Raw genomic sequence first — 24,894 nt, 5'->3', positions numbered from 1 at the left:
TTGCTAATTGCACAATTTACACAATAGAAAATCCTCTTGATCTGTTTCAAGGAATATATTCTGAACAATTTTTGTCTCACCTGCGATGGTGGCAATGCATTGTTAATAATTGTTAAGTTTCTTCTTTAGTCAGTCTGATAGGAACTACTTTACATGTGAAAGATCACTGATGTTTTTTAGATGCATGATTTAAGGTAACACGATACCGAATGTCGTTACGCCACAAGTTATCGTTCCTGACGTTATCGAATAACGTTCACACATACAAGATCATACAAGCCAATGCAGCAGGTTCTGCAATCACAAAGTGATTTTAAAAATAGTAAAAAAAATTATTTATGGAAACTACTAATATTTGACATTTTAATGTAACTTTTTTTTAGTACTCTATTTCTGCATGGATGAAGCAACGACACCACCATTGACTTAAATGATGGAATTAAAAACTCAGTAATTCAAATGAATCACACGTGAAATTTTTCATGTTATATCAGCAGAATTGCACATAGCATTACTAGGAAATTTACGAAACCCGACAGGGAAAATGGAAATAAAATTCCATTCAGATCCCAACACATATTTTGTTTTCCATATCTCTGAGTAGTAATACCATGAATACAGTAACGTTTCATTCTGTATTCAATAACGTCATACGTTTTCGGTCCAATTCTAAGGGTATTAATCAACTTTGAAGCCATTTATCTCAAAAACAAGGATGGTGACATATGAGTTTCTATACGTGTATGGATTCAGTATGCAATTCTGGATATTATGTTAGTTTTTAGCTCACCTGGCCCGAAGGGCCAAGTGAGCTTTTCCCATCACTTGGCGTCCGTCGTCCGTCGTCTGTCGTCCGTCGTCGTTAACTTTTACAAAAATCTTCTCCTCTGAAACTACTGGGCCAAATTAAACCAAACTTGGCCACAATCATCATTGGGGTATCGAGTTTAAAAAATGTGTGGCGTGACCCGGCCAACCAACCAAGATGGCCGCCATGGCTAAAAATAGAACATAGGGGTAAAATGCAGTTTTTGGCTTATAACTCAAAAACCAAAGCATTTAGAGCAAATCTGACAGGAGTTAAATTGTTTATAAGGTCAAGATCTATCTGCCCTCAAATTTTCAGATGAATCCGACAACCCGTTATTGGGTTGCTGCCCCTGAACTGGTAATTTTAGGTAATTTTTGCTGTTTTTAGCTCACCTGGCCCGAAGGGCCAAGTGAGCTTTTCTCATCACTTGGCGTCCGGCGTCCGTCGTCGTCCGTCGTCCGTCGTCCGTCGTCCGTCGTCCGTCGTCGTTGTTAACTTTTACAAAAATCTTCTCCTCTGAAACTACTGGGCCAAATTTAACCAAACTTGGCCACAATCATCATTGGGGTATCTAGTTTAAAAAATGTGTTCGGTTACCCGGCCAACCAACCAAGATGGCCGCCATGGCTAAAAATAGAACATAGGGGTCAAATGCAGTTTTTGGCTTATAACTCTGAAACCGAAGCATTTAGAGCAAATCTGACATGGGGTTAAATTGTTTATTAAGTCAAGATCTATCTGCCCTAAAATTTTCAGACGAATCGGACAACCGGTTGTTGGGTTGCTGCCCCTGAATTGGCAATTTTAAGGAAATTTTGCCGTTATATGGTTATTATCTTGAATATTATTATAGATAGAGATAAACTGTAAACAGCAATAATGTTCAGCAAAGTAAGATCTACAAATAAGTCAACATGACCGAAATGGTCAGTTGACCCATATAGGAGTTATTGCCCTTTATAGTCAATTTTTAACCATTTTTCGTAAATCTTAGTAATCTTTTACAAAAATTTTCTCCTCTGAAACCACTGGGCCAAATTTATCCAAACTTGGCCACAATTATCTTTTGGGTATCTAGTTTAAAAAATGTGTCCAGGGACCCGGCCAACCAACCAAGATGGCCGCCATGGCTAAAAATAGAACATAGGGGTAAAATGCAGTTTTTGGCTTATAACTTAAAAACCAAAGCATTAAGAGCAAATCTGACTATTAGAAAATTGTTTATCAGGTCAAGATCTATCTACCCTGAAATTTTCAGATGAATCTGACAACCTGTTGTTGGGTTGCTGCCCCTGAATTGGTAATTTTAAGGAAATTTTACTGTTTTTGGTTATTATCTTGAAAATTATTAAAGATAGAAATAAACTGTAAACAGCAATAATGTTCAGCAAAGTAAGATTTACAAATAAGTCAACATGACCGAAATGGTCAGTTGACCCATATAGGAGTTATTGTCCTTTATAGTCAATTTTTAACCATTTTTCGTAAATCTTAGTAATCTTTTACAAAAATCTTCTCCTCTGAAACTACTGGGCCAAATTAATCCAAACTTATCCACAATCATCTTTTGGGTATCTAGTTTAAAAAATATGTCCGATGACCCGGCCATCCAACCAAGATGGCCGCCATGGCTAAAAATAGAAGATAGGGGTAAAATGCAGTTTTTGGCTTATAACTCAAAAACCAAAGCCTTTAGAGCAAATCTGACAGGGGGATAAATTGTTTATCAGGTCAAGATCTATCTGCCCTGAAATTTTCAGATAAATCGGACAACCCGTTGTTGGGTTCCTGCCCCTGAATTGGTAATTTTAAGGAAATTTTACTGTTTTTGGTTATTATCTTGAAAATTATTATAGATAGAAATAAACTGTAAACAGCAATAATGTTCAGCAAAGTAAGATTTACAAATAAGTCAACATGACCGAAATGGTCAATTGACCCCCTAAGGAGTTATTGTCCTTTATAGTCAATTTTCAACAATTTTTATAAAATTTGTAAATTTTACTAACATTTTCCACTGAAACTACTGGGCCAACTTCATTATAGATAGAGATAATTGTAAGCTGCAAGGATGTTCAGTAAAGTAAGATGTACAAACACATCACCATCACCAAAATACAATTTTGTCATGAATCCATCTGCTTCCTTTGTTTAATAGTCACATAGACCAAGGTGAGCGACACAGGCTCTTTAGAGCCTCTAGTTGGCTATTATCTTGAATATTATTATAGATAGAGATAAACTGTAATCAGCAATAATGTTCAGCAAAGTAAGATCTACAAATAAGTCAACATGACCAAAGTGGTCAGTTGACCCCTGAACGAGTTATTGCCCTTTATAGTTAATTTTTAACCATTTTTCGTAAATCTTAGTAATCTTTTAGAAAAATCTTCTCCTCTGAAACTACTGGGCCAAATTTAACCAGACTTGGCCATAATCATCATTGAGGTATCTAGTTTAAAAAATGTGTCCGGTGACCCGGCCAACCAACAAAGATGGCCGCCATGGCTAAAAATAGAACATAGGGGTAAAATGCAGTTTTTTGGCTTATTACTCAAAAACCAAAGCATTTAGAGCAAATCTGACAGGGTAGTATTGTTCATTAGGTGAAGATCTATCTGCCCTGAAATTTTCAGATGAATCGGATAACCTGTTGTTAGGTTACTGTCCTGAATTGGTAATTTTAAGGAAATTTTGCCGTTTTTGGTTATTATCTTGAATATTATTATAGATAGAGACAAACTGTATACAGCAATAACGTTCAGCAAAATAAGATCTACAAATAAGTTTCCATGACCAAAATAGTCAATTGACCCCTTAAGGAGTTATTGCCCTTTATAGTTGATTTTTATTATTTTTCATAAATTTTTGTTAATTTTTAGAAAATATTTTCCACTGTAATTACTTGGCCAAGTTCATTATAGATAGAGACAATTGTAGCAACAAGAATGTTCAGTAAAGTAAGATCTACAAACACATCACTATCACCAAAACACAATTATGTCATGAATTTATCCGTGTCCATTGTTTAATATGCACAAGACCAAGGTGAGCGACACAGGCTCTTTAGAGCCTTTAGTTTGTTTTTCTCCGTATATTAGAACATAGCTATCCATTGGAAAATCTAAAAAGGTAAGCCAAAAAAAGACATTTCACCTATATACCTAGGTAAATTTGTCGCCAAAATTGACGTTTTCTTATGAAAATACCAAGAAAACAAAAATGGTGACCCCCATTTTTTATTACATATTCCGATGTAATTCGATTCAAAGAACATGTGTGCCAAAACGTTTGGAAATCGGGAGATATGCCATTCGGTATCGTGTTACCTTAAACAAATATCAATTTGACGACTACTACCTGCCCCATAGGTAAACATAGTCTGGTGACTTTGAATTAATTTGCAATTTTAATTTTTCTGCTAAGTTCAGTTTGATAGGAACTACCCTACTGAAAATTTAATTGGGATTCCATTGAGATTTCAGAGGAATTCAGTGGAATTCCACTGGTGCCATTGGAATTCCACTGGCATTCATTGGAATCATGAATTACAATGGAATTCCACTGTAAAAAAATATGCATCTTCTGGAATCTCAACAGAATTCCAATGAAATTCCGAAACAATGAAATTCCAATGGAAGAACAAGTAAATTTCTGCATGATCATGCATAATTTTATTTTTCTAGTGGAATTTCCACAAAATAATTGCAACTAAAAAAAAATCATTTTGGTTATAAATTCAAATGTTCCTGGTAGTAACAAACTACCTACTGGCTACAATTTTTTATCAAAAAACTGCTGCAAAATTGTCCTTTACATGTAATTTCATTGGTTGGTTTGCTGTTAGGTTTCTGTCTTATTGATGTTAACCCATTTCCTACTTTCCTATTTTTTTACAAATAAAAACAAATGCATTTGGTCTGTTTGTGATGCACAACAGTGCTAAGTAAGAATCATATATTAGGCTAGCTAACAAGAAATACTTCAATATTTATTGGGCAAGTAAATTATTTTTCCGGACAGGAAAATTTTAGGTTTCACTTGCCCGGGGACAAGTGCTCACAACAATTATTTCCACACCCCTGTTACTTCAATACATATGATACACGATGTGTTTACAAATGTAGTGTAATCTTAAGTAATAAAGCAAAATTATGTCCATGAAAAAATATTTCCTTTTCATTTAACAACAGAAATTAGCTCAGATCCTTTTTCTTTTTTTCATACTACGCCAGAAGAGTGTTACATTTTGAGAGTCATACAAAATTTGGGACTAACTTTGAAGTTTTGTAACTTACTTTGAGCTGGAGAGTCGGAGATGTTTCTCAAGTTTCGTTTTTACAATCATGACAATGGTAAACTTAATTTCTTTCTTCTAAAGATGTAATTTCTGATTGTCTCTCCGAGTTCAAACATGTGCCTTTCTTAACCATCATACGACACATAGAGGAACTTGGAAAAAAGCACAGATTTTAATGACAATTCATTCATTCCCAAACATTGCAGACCGGTGTCAATAATTATCATCATTAATGAAATACGTTTACCTATTGTAAAACGCTTCAATGACTTTGACAAAAGATTGCAATGCAGACAAATGATTACAAGTGACTGGGAATAGAAAAAACGTCATAATTACGTCAGCAAAATGGTGTTTTTGACGCTAATAATACAAATGAAGATGGTTGATGTGAAGTAAAATAGCTGTCAAATAAAAGCAGATTTGTTATCAGATAAGTAAATTATATATATTTTGATTATTTTTTTTTGCTGAATAACTATTTGTTGAAGCATTATAATAATTATTGATAATTATAATAAATATGAAACACCAGAAAGTAGCCTTTACATTTTACAGTGTTGGTTTAATGGTGGTTTAATGGTTTCCATTCAGGAATAACTGATAGTTTTGTACAATATATTTTATTTCAAGGTTAACATAATTCATGCTTCAGCCATTCTTATGATTGTGTGTGGGTAAATTAAAAGGGGGAAAAGGGAGGGGGGGGGGGGGGGGGGGGTACATTATTTGAAATGTCATGAAAAGGCTGAATTAATATTCATGTTATTAATCATTATACTCTATTCATTGTATTGATATTTTAATAAAAACGACATTTATCAAATTAATAATTATTACATTGTATTATACCTGTTAGAAACTGTTTAATCTTGAGTGTTTATTTAAAACAAATATCAAGGACTTTTGATTCTTTGTGGTGTGATTTTTGATTTTGCAGGGGGAAACTCAGATGCATTTACTGATTAAAAGATCTGTTTAACTGAGAAGAAATTCAAGCAGAACAACTTCACCAAGATGTTATTTAGCATTTCTAGTTGGAAGTCCTGATACAGCAATTTTAATTACAGACAGGAAGAGAAGTTTACTTATGATAATAACACAAAAATAAAAAATGAAAATTCAAGAAAATCCTTCTTAATAATTTCTTGAACTTGAGATGAACAGTTCATGAACTTCAAGTGGACAAACAATGTTCATGAATTATATTACTGATGAACAGTTCATGAACACAGTAGTTCATGTGTTCATGAATGATTCATGAACTGGTATGGTTCATGGACAAATTCATGAACTAAACATGAACAGGACATGAGCTACAAATGGACAGGCATGTTTTTGTTCATGAACTTTAATGAAATTTGGTTGGGATTTTCTTTGGACTTTCTTAGGATTTCATTGGGATACCAATGGATTTCCACTGGAATCTCGGTGTAAAACCACAGCAGATTCCACTGAAAAAACAGTGGAATCTGCTGTGGTTTTACACCGAGATTCCAGTGGAAATCCATTGGTATCCCAATGAAATCTGCTGTGGTTTTACACCGAGATTCTAGTGGAAATCCATTGGTATCCCAATGAAATCCTAAGAAAGTCCAAAGAAAATCCCGACCAAATTTCCCAATGTGAATCCAGTGGAAATTGCAGTGGATTTCCACTGGAACTTCCACTGGAAATCCCAATTAAATTTTCAGTAGGGTACTACTGATATTTCAATGATTTATGTTTAATTGCAGGCATTCTCCAGAATTGATTAAAAGGCTAGAACAAGCCGGTCTAGGTTACCATGTTGATGCAAATGCAACTACAGACAAATTAGGTAAATTCTGTCTAAATCATTTGATTGTATCAATTGGCTTACTTTTATCCTACAAATAGCACTATAAATTTATTGCAACATTTAAAACAATTCTTACATGAAATTATGATGAAATATATTTTTATGCATCAGATGCTACTTGTTTAATCACAAAGTATTTACTACTGGTGAAATGCTGACTCCATCCAGGTAAAGTATTTAGATAGAATTGACAATACTTGCCAAAAAAGTATTATGAATGACTTATGGATAAATGTATGATATAACATATGGATCATATGTAAATCAAACAGCAATCCAAAAGGACTGAAAACTACAAAATACATCTTCATGTCAACATACATTTTAATTGAAATTGGGAAAATTTTGGTGTTGAGAGGATATCTTTTAAACTATATCCCCAACCTTCATCAAAACTAGCTTAAAAAGTCTCCAAAGACATTGAATTTGGGTCAGTATTTTAAAGGTGAAGTTTCAGTTGAAGGTCATTATACTTGAGGCAGGAGCCTTTTATTAGAAATGATAAATGTTTGAATTCTTTCTCATAGGACAATCCACCTATACAAAGTTAGAAACAGTTAAAATCATTTGAATGCCAAAAAAGGGTAATAATGATAATTGATACTTGAAATGCCTTGTTTCTACACTAAAATAATCATCCTACACAAAGATAGTATTTATTTTTATTTTTGTTTTGTGTTAGGATAGCAATATTAATAGTTCACTACTTTGAGTTAAAATTCATTATTAGTTGTTATATCTTCACAAATATAGCAAAACATATTGATCTTTTTTTTTTTTTTTATTAATATTTAAAATTATTAATAAAAACATTAAACTTTTATGCTCAAAACTTTAATATCTAGATATTGATACTGAAATTTTCAGGTCAAGTGCCAATGAGAAATCTTGTCTACAGAGTCCAGCCATTACCACAAAGCTTGCTGCCTTTAGTTTGGGACTTTGGTCAGTTAGATGCTAATGTAGAACAAATGTATATCAAACAGATGGTCCTCAGATATGTAAGTTCAATGTACACCAGAAACTAAGCAGAAAATCAATTGATTAAATGTTACAACTGTCAAAGTATTGAAGATTTTAGACGTCTATTTGAAGAAGAAAAAATCTGCTATTCCTACATTTTAAAAGTACAAATTCCTTCTACTTCTACAAAAAAGGTACAATAACTGCTGTTATAAGGTAATTTGTTTGTTTTGCAATATGTATAGGTTAAAAAAATACACCCTTTATACTTATTTTTGAAGACACCATAAAGAGTTGGTTCACCATTATGAAATATCTGTTTCACAGATGACGATTGATATGTTCCAATTACTGTAACCACCATTCTGTCCTCTTTACCTTGAATGTGATGTACAGTCAATAAGACTAATTAGCTTGGTTAACTGTCATGAGCAACACAGAAGGTGTCACATGTAGCACTGAATCTACTTATCTCTGTGGAGTACCTGAGATCACACCTGGTGTTCGTTAGGTCTTGTGTTGCCCAGTCTTAATTTTTCTTTGTAATGTTTTATATTCTGTTTTTCTTTTGTTCATTATCCCTTCAGTATCTTTCACTGATTTTTTAGGTCCAATTTCAGTAATAATGTACTACACTTTCATTTGAAGATTTCTGTTTCCATTGGTGTCAAAATCATTAAATTGAAAAATATATATATAAAAAAAAATTTAAGAAAAATTGTGAATTTATTATGTACTTATTCAGGTAATAATAATTTATTTCATTCAGATATATAACAACAGTCTGCCAAGATTATTAGGATTGGAGACGGTGGTTAGCAAAATACTAACAGCATCACAAAGTTTCATGAGAAGTCAAAAGGTATCAATATGTTGTTCTTTTTGTGTGCCTCCCATAGCTTCACTTGTGTTTTATATTAATTTGCATTAAAACAATTGTGTCAAATCAAATGATGGTCACATCACAATGAACATATATTCATGTGGAAGTGACTACATCATAACGGAAAACTAACTTAATCAAAAACTTTTAACCTGATATGGAACGGATGCATGAACAGAGGGACAAATGCACAGACCAAAAAAGCATACTGCTCAATTTTGTAGGCAAGTTAAGAAAAATCCTATATATAAAAAATAAGTTTTTTAAACCTTAGAGAAATAAATAAATGCCATAAGTTAAATTTAGGTTGTTTGGTTCTAATGTACTTATTTGTTTTTGAGGAGGTGATTTTCTAAATGGATAAAGAACTTCTTTTCCAATTACTTCATGGTATTGTATTTTTTAGCTCACCTGGCCCGAAGGGCCAAGTGAGCTTTTCCCATCACTTTGCGTCCGGCGTCCGTCGTCCTGCGTCCGTCGTCCGTCGTCGTCCTGCGTCCGTCGTCGTTAACTTTTACAAAAATCTTCTCCTCTGAAACTACTAAGCCAAATTTAATCAAACTTGGCCACAATCATCATTGGGGTATCTAGTTTAAAAAATGTGTCCGGTGACCCCGCCAACCAACCAAGATGGCCGCCATGGCTAAAAATAGAACATAGGGGTAAAATGCAGTTTTTGGCTTATAACTCAAAAACCAAAGCATTTAGAGCAAATCTGACATGGGGTAAAATTGTTTATCAGGTCAAGATCTATCTGCCCAGAAATTTTCAGATGAATCGGACAACCCGTTGATGGGTTGCTGCCCCTGAATTGGTAATTTTATGGAAATTTTGCTGTTTTTGGTTATTATCTTGAATATTATTATAGATAGAGATAAACTGTAAACAGCAATAATGTTCAGCAAAGTAAGATTTACAAATAAGTCAACATGACCGAAATGGTCAGTTGACCCCTTAAGGAGTTATTGCCCTTTATAGTCAATTTTTAACCATTTTTCGTAAATCTTAGTAATCTTTTACAAAAATCTTCTCCTCTGAAACTACAGGGCTAAATTAATCCAAACTTGGCCACAATCATCTTTGGGGTATGTAGTTCAAAAAATGTGTCCGGTGACCAGGCCATCCAACCAAGATGGCTGCCACGGCTAAATATAGGACATAGGGGTAAAATGCAGTTTTTGGCTTATAACTCAAAAATCAAAGCATTTAGAGCAAATCTGACATGGGGTAAAATTGTTTATCATGTCAAGATCTATCTGCCCAGAAATTTTCAGATGAATCGGACAACCCGTTGATGGGTTGCTGCCCCTGAATTGGTAATTTTATGGAAATTTTGTTGTTTTTGGTTATTATCTTGAATATTATTATAGATAGAGATAAACTGTAAACAGCAATAATGTTCAGCAAAGTTAGATTTACAAATAAGTCAACATGACCGAAATGGTCAGTTGACCCCTTAAGGAGTTATTGCCCTTTATAGTCAATTTTTAACCATTTTTCGTAAATCTTAGTGATCTTTTACAAAAATCTTCTCCTCTGAAACTACTGGGCTAAATTAATCCAAACTTGGCCACAATCATCTTTGGGGTATGTAGTTTAAAAAATGTGTCCGGTGACCCGGCCATCCAACCAAGATGGCTGCCATGGCTAAATATAGGACATAGGGGTAAAATGCAGTTTTTGGCTTATAACTCAAAAATCAAAGCATTTAGAGCAAATCTGACGGAGTGAAATTGTTTATCATGTCAAGATCTATCTGCCCTGAAATTTTCAGATGGATCCGACAACCGGTTGTTGGGTTGCTGCCCCATAATTGGTAATTTTAAGAAAATTTTGACGTTTTTTGTTATTATCTTGAATATTATTATAGATAGAGATAAACTGTAAACAGCAATAATGTACAGCAAAGTAAGACCTAAAGATAAGTCAAACATGACAAAAATGGTCAGTTGACCCCCTAAGGAGTTATTGTCCTTTATAGTCAATTTTTAACAATTTTCATAAAATTTGTAAATTTTTACTAACATTTTCCACTGAAACTACTGGGCCAAGATCATTATAGATAGAGATAATTGTAAGGAGCAAGAATGTTCAGTAAAGTAAGATGTACAAACACATCACCATCACCTAAACACAATTTTGTCATGAATCCATCTGCTTCCTTTGTTTAATATTCACATATACCAAGGTGAGCGACACAGGCTCTTTAGAGCCTCTAGTTTTACTTGATTTCTGGTTCACGTATCAAAACAGAAGCATCACATAGTCTCTACAGTGAATCTTTGATGAAGGAAAAAAGTAATTCATAATTGCTTCTAAATTTGTTCCACTTTGAAAATGAATTGTTTAAATCCTTCACAATTTGAAAATGAATTGTCCAAATGCTTAACAATTTTATATCTAATCATAAATCATAATTATTGCTACTTAGAAACTACACACACATAATTTATCATTGAGCAGTTAACCATATTCCCCTTTGGTCCTAGGAATCTTTGAACCATTTCTAAAATGGAAATTTAAGGAAATTAGATTAATTAGGGAGAGATGCCAAAAGCAAACATTTAATGCTTTCTGTCATTTTAGTAATACTTGGGGGCTTTCACTCATGCTACTCGTTCAATTTGGCCTACTTAATTTCAGGGAAATTATTTTCCCCCAATTCATTAATACATCTTATAAACAATTAAGGCTTTGTTTTATTTAAGGGTGATAATTAAGTTAGTTTTTGTACCTGTTGGGATCTACCGCAGGAATTCTCATTTTTCAAAATTTATACCTGTCTGGGCTCTACCACTCAGGTTCTAAAAGAACCTGTTGGGATCTACCGCAGGAATTCTCATTTTTCAAATTTATACCTGTCTGGGCTCTACCAGTCAGGTTCTAAAAAATTTTTTTTTCACCTGGTCCGAGTACACAGTTATTTCGTAGTGCATTTCTTTTAGACAATAAATGAAAATTAAAAAAATCCCACCTGCGCTTTCTCAATAATATTTTTACAGTGTGTTGTACTACTTTTGGGACAAATTATATCAAAATTATAGAAAACTTCATCAGCTCTAACTCAAAATATGGACAATTGTATGTTGAGGGGGTCTTGAAATCTTTTGACAGCTTCTGAAGTGCTAATTTTTGACCTTTTTCAGTTGGACCTAATCACTACTTCACATTAATATTTATGACCCAAATTTTTTTACAGTGTCATTTAACCCCCCAACTTGCAATATGAGGCATAAAACATGGAGAAATAAATTTGGAAGGGGTATAACAAACATTGGCAAGTAACACACTGTCCACACTAAGGACTATATTCGTGGACAACGAAAATCAAAGGACGATAACTGTGTACTCGGACCTAATAGGATAGAAAAAGTTGACCAATCCTAATAAAACTTGGTATGACTTAAGCTTAATATATTATAAAACTGCTAACAAAGTTTCATAGCAATAGGATATATATTATAGACAATATGATTAATTCTATATTCAACTTTGCATGTTAAATTTAGACGTTAAAATTGAGAAATTTCAACTATCAACATTTGAGGCTTTAAAAATTGAAATATTGCAAAAAAATACTTTTAAAATGCCTTAATATATAATATATTATGTATTTAAAGCAATAGAATACTCATTTGATATATCAGACTTAGCATAATTTTTCCAAAGTCAAATTTATATGAGCCTGTACCTAAAAATGGAGGTTTTTCAATGAAGGGGGCCTTACATGAAGATGTTATATTTTCCAGCAATTTTAAATTTGTGAAGCTTTTTGATTATAAATAACCCTTACATATGTATTCAATGTACTTTAAATGGAAAGAAAACTTACAAATAACATATCATATTAGTTTAAAAGGGTCTTAGGCCAAGTAAGACTAAAATTAATTTAGGGTCAATTTAGGCCGTAGCACATATTTACATTTACAAATGCATATTGAAGCTATAGGAAATAAAAATTTGTGTCTTTTCTATCATATCTATACTCAAGTGACATGATACAATAAATCTGAGCACAAAAAGGCTCTTACATTCAACTTTTTTAGCAGACAGTATGGTCTTATACAAAGATTTTTCACTTTTTAGTGAAAAATTAAATGCAATTTTAGTCTCAACAGGCTTATATTTGAACCACATGCTATCCTACAGAAGTAAAGAGAGGTACTATGTGAAATAAAACAGGTACAAAAGACATTGTTAAGTGCTTTTTATACAAATTTAGTGAGGTCTTTATTATGGACTTCAACTTTTATGTGCCATGCTCCTAACATTTAACTTGATCCAAACAGGGCGTTAGATAAGGGTCATTTATACAACACATTTTGCTCATATTGTCTGAGATAATCTTCTTTTCTGTAGATTCAGAGTTCACAAATAAATAATACAACTGGATTAAAGCATAGAAACACAAAAATTGACACATGAAAATATGTCAGATAGAAAGTCAGAATGCCACTTGTGCATCAAAATTGAAAAAGCTATGAAATGCTTATTTTGACCGTATAATGCCAAAATTGGTCATTTTTGCAGAAATTCTATCAAATAAAAATTTAAATCCTTTAGTTTTATGCTATTTGACAAATTGAAACCATCAAATCATTCAGGGAAGTTGCCAAAGTACAGATTCTATATTTCCTGATTTCACCTCTTAGGTCCGAGTACACAGTTATTTCGTAGTGCATTTCTTTTAGACAATAAATGAAAATTAAAAAAATCCCACCTGCGCTTTCTCAATAATATTTTTACAGTGTGTTGTACTACTTTTGGGACAAATTATATCAAAATTATAGAAAACTTCATCAGCTCTAACTCAAAATATGGACAATTGTATGTTGAGGGGGTCTTGAAATCTTTTGACAGCTTCTGAAGTGCTAATTTTTGACCTTTTTCAGTTGGACCTAATCACTACTTCACATTAATATTTATGACCCAAATTTTTTTACAGTGTCATTTAACCCCCCAACTTGCAATATGAGGCATAAAACATGGAGAAATAAATTTGGAAGGGGTATAACAAACATTGGCAAGTAACACACTGTCCACACTAAGGACTATATTCGTGGACAACGAAAATCAAAGGACGATAACTGTGTACTCGGACCACCTGTTCTTAAAATTGCATAATTTAGGTAATTTATTTTTATAAAGGAGTAGGTTCAGTAAGACCCCTTTTTGGCCCCAAAATTAAGCAGTTTTGCAAAATTGTGAAAATGTAATCTTTTAGCTATTTTTTGGAAAGTAGAATGCTTCTGCTACATAAATATGTGCTGTTTTTTACAATACAATGCACATATATTGTGTACTAGCATCATAAAGTCATGCTAAATTACTAAATCTTCACAATTATAGCATTTTAGTTAAATTTTAGACAGTTTCCGTCTTAAATGAAAGTGGCCGCATTCATGTTCATTCATAATATTGAAATGTAAGTTGTATTTGATGATAATACATAACATATATAAGGGTTGAGGATGAACAGGGATGCGGCCACTTTCATTTTTGACGAAAACCATCTGAAAAGTGATGTTTTTTGGCATATTTGATAGATTTTTCATATTTAAGCTTCAATCGGAGCGTTTTTAATGACTGAATCAGTTAAAATCTTTTACATAAACTAATCGAATCAATTGAAATAGACACTTAAGTGTTTAAAAAGTGTCCTAAATATCTCGTTAGATGAAACTGAAATTTGGGGCCAAAATCGGCCCTTACCGGACCTACTCCTTTAAAATTATGTTGAGTAGGTAGTGTTTTTTGATTTGGTTATTTTGATTAGTATTATTATAAGTTTTAATGAGTAGCCCCCTAGAAAGCCAAATGATACTTTTATTATTATTTTCATATGTATTCAATGTAATAGTTTTAATTGTTAGTGAATATGATACTAGTATACTGTGTATACAATTGTGTCTTAGTTTATTAGTTTGTTAATAAATTAGAATAGTTTATTATAAAGTTTTGCATATGATATCAAAATATACATTATGGCAGAATAAGTGTTCCATTCAAGTAGAACATTTCCCTTTCTACTCTTTAAGTATCTATATTAGTATAGATAATTGTGGTATGATACATAAGACTTGTTTTGTCTATAGGAGACATCTACTGTTCAATGTAGTATGGTATATGAGACTAGTTATTGTCTATTGGACACTTCTACTGTTTCACTGTGGTATGGTATATGAGACTTGTAAGGTTTTATTAGGAGACATCTACTGTTTCTATGTGATATGGTATATGAGATTTGTTGGTGTTATAAGGAGACATCTAATGTTCTGATAGTAATAGGTATAAATTAGGGAGAGATGCCAAAAGCAAACATTTAATGCTTTCTATCATTTTAGTAATAGAAATAGAAAATCACAGACAGCATGGGCAAACATTTTTAGTTCCTTTTAAGTTTTACAGGATGTAGTTGTCTTTCATAAAAGTTGCTGTTTATGGCTTTGTTGAAAATTATTATATATCCTGTTTGCGAGATGTATTACGGTAAACCAGTGCCTGTATGGTTTTTTTCCGTCTCTCTCAGTTGTCAACATGTTGGATCATAACCTAAAAATATTTCATCAATTTTCATGAAACATTGTAGCTGCGGAACCGTAGCTCTTAGGTCCTTATGTTATTTTTTGACTATTTGCGGACCATAGAGCAACGGTCCGCAAATAGTAAAAAAATAACATAATGACCTAAGAGCTACGGTTCCGCAGCTAGAAACATTGATGAATTGTTAATATCTTGATGTAAGCTTCCTTTAGATTTTTATAAATTTTAGATTTTACATTTACGAGTTTTGGGATTTTAATCATAAAAAAGGGTGAAATTTCCAGTTGAAAAAGCAATGGGAGTTTAATGGCGCAGCTGTTTATTATGATATGAAATTTCAATGAGACCGAACCTTAAAAATACCCTAAAAAAGCCAAGAAATATGAAAAGGCCACTATGGTCTTCAACAATAGACATCTCATTCATTTATAACTTGTCTTAGTAAATAAAATACTGTTCATTGCAGGATGAGTGTAGCTTTGTAAGCTTACGTGATGTAGAAAGAGTTTTAAAAGTTATGAGTTGGTTTTACAAGCAAAGTAAAGACGAAAACTCGAAGCTTTTTAAAAAGAGAACTCCTGAAAAGCAAAGGAGAAGACGACTATTTGCTAAGCATCTTACAGTAAACAAGGTACCGTAGACAAAATCATATATTCATAATATTTATGATTTTTTTTTTCAGTGAAAGTGATCCCTAATACTGGTGTGTGGGTTTTAAGTAATAAAAGATTAAATATTTTTCCTTTTAAGTAAAACATGTGCTTGACATAAATAAGGTATTTTCAAATGTTCTTTCACAAACTGAAAGAGGGGTGAAAGATATAAGAGAGACATTCAAACTCATAAATTGAAAATAAACTGACAATGCCAAAGTAAGTCATTTGTATAGGTTTTATTCAGATTTATACAGCATCTCAAAAAAAAACAAAAAAACTAACAAATTATCTGTAACACTATTTAGTCTTTTTTTCAGCAAATGCTTGCTTTCTGTTCAACTCCACTTTAGCACTACTGCACTATTTTGGGTTGTTAGTTTTAACAGGTGAAGGAAATTGGAATTCCATGAGAACCACCAACCTCAAGTAGGAAAACTGACAATCCTAGTCAATTAAGATTGTAGTAAAAGACACCTGCTATGTATCAGCTTTAAACTTGTATCCTCAGTGTTGACAAGCTATTGATACAGTCGTTCCCCTTCTTTGACTACTCTGTCACTGAGGCTCCTTGAAAGACCAATAAACATTTATGAATCTTATTTTTAACCATAGTGTGTATTATAAATATGAATAAAATCCCAGAGATTTTGTAAATTACTGACTCATTGCTCTAACTTTTAAACAATAATTAATATTTCAGGATATTGATGATGTGACTAGATCTCTTGTTCTTGCTTTGGGTGTGTGTTATCATTCCTGTCTAAAGAAAAGGAAAGAGTACAGAGAACATGTGTCTACATATTTTGTACGTCCTTTATTGTTACCAGGGAAAGCAGACCAAATTAAGGAAGAAATAGAAAAGTGAGTGTATATGTATGAAAATATGGGAACACATTCAATTTGCCAATAGAAAGCTATTTAGAAAATAAGAAAATGGGTATAATTAACAATGAGTCAACCTTCCACCAGAGACCAAATTGCCTTCAAAAATAAAATGAGCAAAACCCATAGTCATCTATTAGAGGCCTGGAAATGATGATAATACTTAAGGCCTGATATTAGATTTTCCCCTTATACTGAAATTCAAATTAACATTCTTTTAATAGAAATTGACTGATAGTTGAAAATTTGCAGATTGCTTAGGATACATATACAGAGTATATTTATCATAATTACACCTTATGTAAGAATCCGGGGTTTTGATTGGTTAATAGCCAGTGTATTTTTCACCAATTTATTGTTATCAAATGAATATCGTTCATTTTTAACGCCGCCGGGGTATTTGCTAAAAGGATATGCCTTTTTTACCCTCTCTGCCGTGGTATTTGCCAAAAAATACTCTATCCGACTGGACGCTTGTAACGTCACGATCATCAATGCGTTTTAGTACATTAACATTCGGTGTAATTAAACAGATATATCATGTTATTGAGGGGTATTTGCGAAAAATACCAGTCTTGAGAATGAATTTCCCTCGCCTTACGGCTCGTGAAATTTAACATTCTCTCGACTGGTATTTTTCGCAAATACCCCTCCTTAACATGATATATCTGTTCAATAAATTCTTAACTCTTTTTTTTTGAGATCTTTATGTTCAGAGATTCTATGATACAAATAATATACAAAATGGTATATTGCCAATGAAACAGCTATTAAAAAAGCAACTAAAGGTCATCTTAGATATCAACAATGTGCAAACCCATTACTTATAGTCAGCCAGAAAAAGACCTGACAATATGAAACAATTCAAGCAAAAAAAATATGCCCATATTTAGGCTTAAACAACAAACAAAAAGACTAAGATGACGGACCCCTACCAAGGATAACCACTGAAGTACAGGCTATTTTTTTTTCATAGTATAAAAAAGTAGTTTTATGGGGTTGCATAGATATATAGATGACACTGTCTTAATTTGCAAATTTAGTTTAAAGTTTCACATCAATAAATTGTTTATTTTTCATATAAATAATTCCTACAAGATTGATTTTCATTTAAGAATTGAATGCTTCTTTTTGTAAATTTATTGGGGTGTAAAAGCATTGACCAAAGTACATTTTGTATGAAGCGTGAAAGCGCTTCATTCTAAAAATGTACGCACGGTCAACGCTTTTACAACCCTATAAAGTTACAAAAAGAAGCATTCAATATTTATAATTACATTTTTTAGCTAGGATCATGAAAACACGATTTTTATCAAGTTTTGTTTAATTCACCTGTGCACTTTATTGTGGGACCTCGTCTTATCATGAATGATAAGTTTTATTGTCTGATGTAATTGCTTACGGAATAACATGTGATGTGCAGTTAGCCAATCAAAATAACGTATTATAATGAAACATACATCTAATGTAATTATATGAAAATGAATAGACTATTGTGTTTGCATGAAAATTCAGACTTCCAACGTCACTTACAAATGTATCAATTTGTAACTTCTCAGATTTTATGCCACTAACTTGTGAACAGCTAACATTCAACATTGGGATTATATTTAATAATCAAGCAACTTTTAATTGTAGATGTCAGTTAGTTTTTGTTGAGAATATGACATTAGCTCCAAACATTGCCAAAAACCAGGCTTTGAAGGAAAATGTGTATTTGATGGTCATATGCATAGAGCTGAAAATACCTATGTTCTTAGTTGGTAAACCTGGCAGTTCCAAGTCTCTTGCAAAAAATTTAGTTTCTGATGCTATGCAAGGGAATTATTCCCATTGTGATTTCTATAAAAGCTTTAAACAGGTATTATAATAAAAATTAAACTTCAAGAAAAAATAGTGAAAGAAAAATTTGATGTATAGGTGTTTGGCACAAAGTAAGAAATTCATTAATGTGAGTCTTAGGTAAATGAGAAACAATTATAACTAAGATTTGCTCACCCTCCAACTTGCTGTTGTTCTCACTGCACAAATATGCATGAAATATTTGCCACTCGTCTGTTTTGGGCATTTCCTGCTGAAATCTGTCCATCTTTGAAATGTTTCAATTAATCTTTACTTCTGTCAGTCTCTTCGTCTGTCTGTCCTGCTTCAGGTTAAAATTTTTGTTGAAGGTAGTTTTTTATGAAGTAGCAGTCCAATCAACTTGAAACTTAGTACATATTCTCCCTATGATGTGATCTTTCTAATTTTAATGCCACAAATATAATGTGTGATAGAAACTGTGTGTGCTATAATTTTTTTTCTGTGTAAAGATCAATTCCTTTTTGCTTTACTATAGAAGTAATTGAAATTTCTAAAGGAAAATAATGAGTCTTTGAATATCTAGAATTTGATACTTCCCTCTAAACACAAATTGTCAATATGTGTTAGAAGAAGAATTATTATTTCATTTTAGGTTCAAATAGTTTCCTTCCAGTGTAGTCCTTTATCAACCCCTGATGGAATACTAGGCACATTTGAGGACTGTGCTTCATACCAAAAAGATAAAAACTTGGACAAATTTGTATCAGTGGTGGTACTAGATGAGATAGGTTTGGCGGAAGATTCATCCAGAATGCCTTTAAAGGTATTTAAAAAAAAAAATCTCTTTATGCAAAAGGTCTTTAAAAACTGGTTTTCTGCTCTTTTCTACAGTACTTTCATTATGAATTTTAACCTAGTGTTTCATATTACATCAGCCCAAATTTTCCTGCCCCTCATTTATGTCAAACATTTTTGATAGTTCAAGTGTGACTGTGTTTAAACCACTTAATAAATAATTTCATGAAAAAATAATGTGAAAAGATTATTTTTTGTGTATTCAATTGACAGAACAAGAAACTCTAACTATGAAGTCGATAAAAATTTAGAGAATCCTGCTTTTCAGGACAAAGTATTTTTTTATGCCCTAACTAGGGACATAATTTTTGGTCTGTCTTTGCATCAGTTTGTCCAAAAAACGTCTATCTGTCTGTCCCACTTCAGGTTGAAGTTTTTAGTCAAGGTAGTTTTTGATGAAGTTGATGTTCAATCAGCTTGAAATTAGTACAGATATATCAGAGACATATATACACAGAGATTGGCAACTGTAACAGTGGTCAGCGAAATCTAATCCAAAACGCGCAGAACACGAGACTTTAACGAGATCACCATTTTTATTCTATCACGACAAGTACACCACCTCGCTTCGATTTTTATTTTACATCAAGCATTTCAAAACAGCATAATGTAAGTATATATTTCAATTTCGTAAATGAATTACCTTGTTTTATTCAGTTTGTAGTAGTTATTAGTTAAAATATTGCGACGATTAACGTTAAATTGCAGTATATAATAAAGGAAGCTTGGCCGACATGCACGTTATGAAATTTTTTAACCCCTGTCTGTTTACACTTTATAAACTTTTCCGTCTTCAGAGAATTATTGTACCCAGCACATGCATTACTTTCCTATGACATACTGGAATGGTATATAGAGGTTGTTTTTTTCATATTTTCAACCACTTTGATGCAATTTACAATTAAAAATCAGTATTATAGCGGCCATGTTTTTTTTTGCTTCAATATGAAGACAGACCCCTGTCTGTTTACACTTTATAAACTTTTCCGTCTTCAGAGAATTATTGTACCCAGCACATGCATTACTTTCCTATGACATACTGGATTGGTATATAGAGGTTGTTTTTTTCATATTTTCAACCACTTTGATGCAATTTACAATTAAAAATCAGTCTTAAAGCTGTCGGCCATGGTGTTTTGCTTCAATATCAAGACAGACCCCTGTCTGTTTACACTTTATTAACTTTTCCATCTTCAGAGAATTATTGTACCCAGTACTTGCATTACTTTCCTATGACATACTGGATTTGTGTATATAGGTTGTTTTTTCAGATTTTCAACCACTTTGATGCAATTTACAATTAAAAATCAGTACTCAAGCTGTCGGTCATGTTAATTTTCTTCAATATAAAGACAGACCCCTGTCCATGGCTACAGTTTATAAACTTGTCCATCTTTAGAGAAAAATTGTACCCATCACATGATTTAATTTCACAAGACATACTGATACTGGATTTGGGTATAAAAATTGTTTTTTTTCATTATTTCCACCACTTTGATGACATTTACAATTTTATATATATATTTACATTCAGTATCTGACAGCTTTTTTTTTTAACAGGATCCTGCACGTTATAAAAGAACAAAGATGTCGATCAAATTTACCTAACAGTGCAGCATACAAGAGATAAAATATCATACATGTGCTGAATGTAGGACTCCCAAGTCTTTCTGATTGAAAATAAGACTCCCTGGCAAACAGGAACAACTATTAGTGATGACTTTATCCGAATGTGACGGCACTGTCATGTAGTGGACTGATTACTACTATCAATGTGATACTTAACAATGGTTTTGTAAGAGAGAAAATTACATGTGCTTATCCTGACTGTAACAACACCATACTATTGTAGTTCATATGCCAAACTTGATGTACATGTGTATGCGATTTTTGTGCAATTGATGGCAAGACCATTGAACTAAAAACAAATACAAGACTCTGCATTCAATCTATTGAATTTGAAGCAGAAGTGATACAGTGGCAGTTGTGCAGATGGATAAAAAAGCAAATAAATATCTTGTGTTCAACTTCATTTGTCTTCTTTATGTTTACAAAGTTTACATGTTCATAGTATTTACATACATGTACATGTATAACAATATGATGATGTAGTATGATTGCTAATGAGACAATGATTTACATGTATGACTATCATTGGAAGGCCACTCTATAATATCTTTGTACATCATGAGAATGGAAAATGCTACCCTTGTAGCATAAAGGTAGCATAATGTAAAAAAAGAGAAACTGTTCATTTATCTTACCCCTGTGATATATCTTGACAGTACTAAATAGCAAAATATTTCGTTTCACAAATTCCTTCCTCTCCATGGAAAGTAATATATTTAATTGTTTACATGAAATGACAAAATATGTAGAAAAAGAAGCAAGAAATGTCCACTCTACTACTGTACACTAGTCGCTCACATTGGTCAGCATCTATGTTTGTTTCAGTCCTTTAACAAATTGTCAATGGTGCTTATTTATATTTATCTGTTTCAGTTTTCCATGTCCTCATTCTGTGATCACTATTTCACCTCTCCTGTTTTGAAAAAAATGTTTATGCTAATATTTTCTGCAATAAATTGAAAAGGCACAGATGCTTTGACTAAACAGAAATGTGAGGTAAATGTCAATGAGACAACAACCCAACGACAACAATATTCTTTGCACATCTATGAATGTTTTTAAAAAAAAAAATCTTGTGAAGGTCAAAAGCACTTAACGTGTACTTATATATCCATAACCTGGTACATGTATGTACCAATTGATGCATTCCGTCCTAAACATAAGTTGTGTGAAGAGACCAAGGAGTTTATATGCTTATAAAAAAGCTGATATTAAAATGAATTACTGTATAACAAATTCCGGGAATGAGACTATTTTATTTAAAACAGATGACATCTGTTTTAAATAAAAGATATTGGTGGAAAACGTTTAAACAGAAGCAGGAGATGTCAAGGGGCAATACAAAAAGTACAAGGTCGTGTAACACAGAGGAAAAAATAACAAATGTAAAGAAAATAACTGCACCGAAAATTACCTTGAACAACATAAACCCGCAAAAGATCAAATAAAACTTGTGCACAATTTTAAATCTTTCTAATTTCAAACTCAAGTTTCACTACCCAATAGGAAAGAGTAAAGATAAGAATGTTGTAGTACTCCGGTGATCTATGAAACAAAACATTAAAATTCTACAGTTCAGCAGGGCATTTTAATGTACTTATGTTATGATACAAATTGTTTTTAATCAGAGTCTGTGATATTATAAAGTCTTAAAAAAAAATACAAATAATGACAGATTCATATTCAATATTTCATGGCAGCAAAAATAGTGATTTCGACAACACTATAATGTACGTTCATTTAGGAAATTTATGCAAAGGTTCCATAAATAATTTTATTCTAGGTCAATCGACAATTAAAAATATAATTAAATTAAAACAGATATAAAATCAGTTTCTCAAGATACAAAATTCTCCTGGCTACACATTTTTTATATATGAAAAATTTGCTTCATTTCTATTTTTGACATGTTAAACATGTTAAAAGACTTTTTGTTTCCTGATTGAATACTATAGTATTGCCCAGTGCTTCTGTTAAAATAAAGTTTTGGTCATGGTTAAAATAATATGTCGGAATTTGTTTAGTTTTAAAAACAATTACCAAGTAATAATCCATATAGAACTTCACCTCCGGCAAAATTCAGGTGATCGGAGGGCAATAAATTGCGTAATCACACACCTGTGAATCAACAGTCACAACTCTAAGGGACTAATTACCGGAAAATCGGACACACATAATTTCACTGTGTAATTAAGGAGCAAACTATTGCAAAGATATGCGGTAAAGAAAAGTTTCTTGTAATAACAATTGATCATTACCAGATTTGAATTTTTAAATTATATGAAATGCAGAAAAAAATATTTTTCTCAATAAATACATGAAAATGAATTTAATGATTTCAAGTAGTTTTTTTTTAGAAAAGAAATTATAATATGATCTGAAATAATTTTCCCATTGCTTTTCTTGATTATCTATCGAGGTTGTTCATGCCTGACTTGATTACATGTTCTAATATTTATCGACGAGAATCTCATCCCCGGCCGCGATCTTTTACGGGATTTCACGGAGTTGCCAATCTCTGTGTATATATGTCTCTGGATATATTCTATGCTATAATCTTTCTAATTTGAATGCCAAATTACAGTTTTGACACCAATTTCACGGTCCATTGAACATAGAAAATGATAGTGCAAGCAGGGCATTCATGTTCTATGTACATTTTCTTGTTAGACCCTAAAAATGAATAAAATAATGGTTATGATTTCAGACACTTCATCCTTTGCTAGAAGATGGTTGTTTAGGTGATGAAAAACCAGAACCTCACAAAAAGGTAAGTATAACTGTAGTATTATAGAAGATTGAATTTAAATATATTACTGTTCTCATGTAAAAATGAGGTGCTCATGAGGTTAAAAAAATCACCTTTGGAGTATACTATCCTATTTTTTCACATTAATGTCTTGTTGAAATGGAGATGCTAAATATGATACACTGTGTTGAGAGTGCTACAGTCCCTGCACATTTAAGATGCCTGATGAAAACTATTGAGTCTGAAGATGGACTATTAAATGGCAAATATTCTGTCCCTTTGCAACATTTCTTTGACCAATGCCAGTTCAATTTTCCAACCTATCATTCTGATAGACCTGACTTAAAATTCCTACATAAATGCTGTATTCTTAAATGTGTTATCATCCTGGACTTGCATGAAATATTGTCCACTAGAAATCTTAGCAATAATCATTCAGATATATTTTATTATTCTCCTTAGTGAGAAGCAAATATGTCATTTGCCAATGATTTTAAAATATATTTAAATGTTACAAGGTTTTAAATCCCCAACAGTTGGTCAAAATTTCCTGATTTTAGGTATTTGTTGACAATGAAAAGATTGTAAATGTCTAATGATGTTGGTTTTATTGCAAGATTTATCATTAATGCATACACTATATAATATGGTGCTATTGAACTATTCTCATGTTAATTATTAATTTGATTTCACAAAGGTTGCTTTTATTGGAATTTCCAACTGGGCTTTGGATCCTGCTAAAATGAATCGAGGGATTTTTGTACAGAGAGATGTACCAGATAGAGAGGAATTGCTGAGTAGTGCACAGTATGTATAAAATGTTTTCCCTTTGATTAATTTTGTCAGCTTTGAAATCACTAAATGTGATTAAACACCTTTTTAGTTTTGTTGATGAATAGTGATTAATAATTTTAAGTAAATGTGTTATATGTTCTACAAAGAAAGAGTAGAAATTTTAATTCTGATATTAAAATTTGAAA

The 24,894-nt window shown here is 32.3% G+C and overlaps 1 protein-coding gene across 1 annotated transcript in view; it reads left to right on the top strand.

The window, feature by feature from the left end:
* Nucleotides 1–24,894, top strand: part of LOC139482742 (E3 ubiquitin-protein ligase rnf213-alpha-like) — a 305,645-nt gene that overhangs the window by 168,552 nt on the left and 112,199 nt on the right. The window contains exons 36-44 of the mRNA XM_071266815.1: nt 6,848–6,930; nt 7,819–7,952; nt 8,684–8,776; nt 15,807–15,971; nt 16,697–16,857; nt 18,517–18,739; nt 19,334–19,504; nt 23,873–23,935; nt 24,612–24,721. Of these exons, the coding sequence (XP_071122916.1) occupies nt 6,848–6,930; nt 7,819–7,952; nt 8,684–8,776; nt 15,807–15,971; nt 16,697–16,857; nt 18,517–18,739; nt 19,334–19,504; nt 23,873–23,935; nt 24,612–24,721 (1,203 nt within the window). The remainder of the gene's footprint in view (nt 1–6,847; nt 6,931–7,818; nt 7,953–8,683; nt 8,777–15,806; nt 15,972–16,696; nt 16,858–18,516; nt 18,740–19,333; nt 19,505–23,872; nt 23,936–24,611; nt 24,722–24,894) is intronic.

The sequence above is a fragment of the Mytilus edulis genome, chromosome 1 (assembly GCF_963676685.1).
Source record: "Mytilus edulis chromosome 1, xbMytEdul2.2, whole genome shotgun sequence".
NCBI classification, from domain to species: Eukaryota; Metazoa; Mollusca; class Bivalvia; order Mytilida; family Mytilidae; genus Mytilus; species Mytilus edulis.
This window is presented reverse-complemented; position numbering and strand designations above follow the sequence as displayed.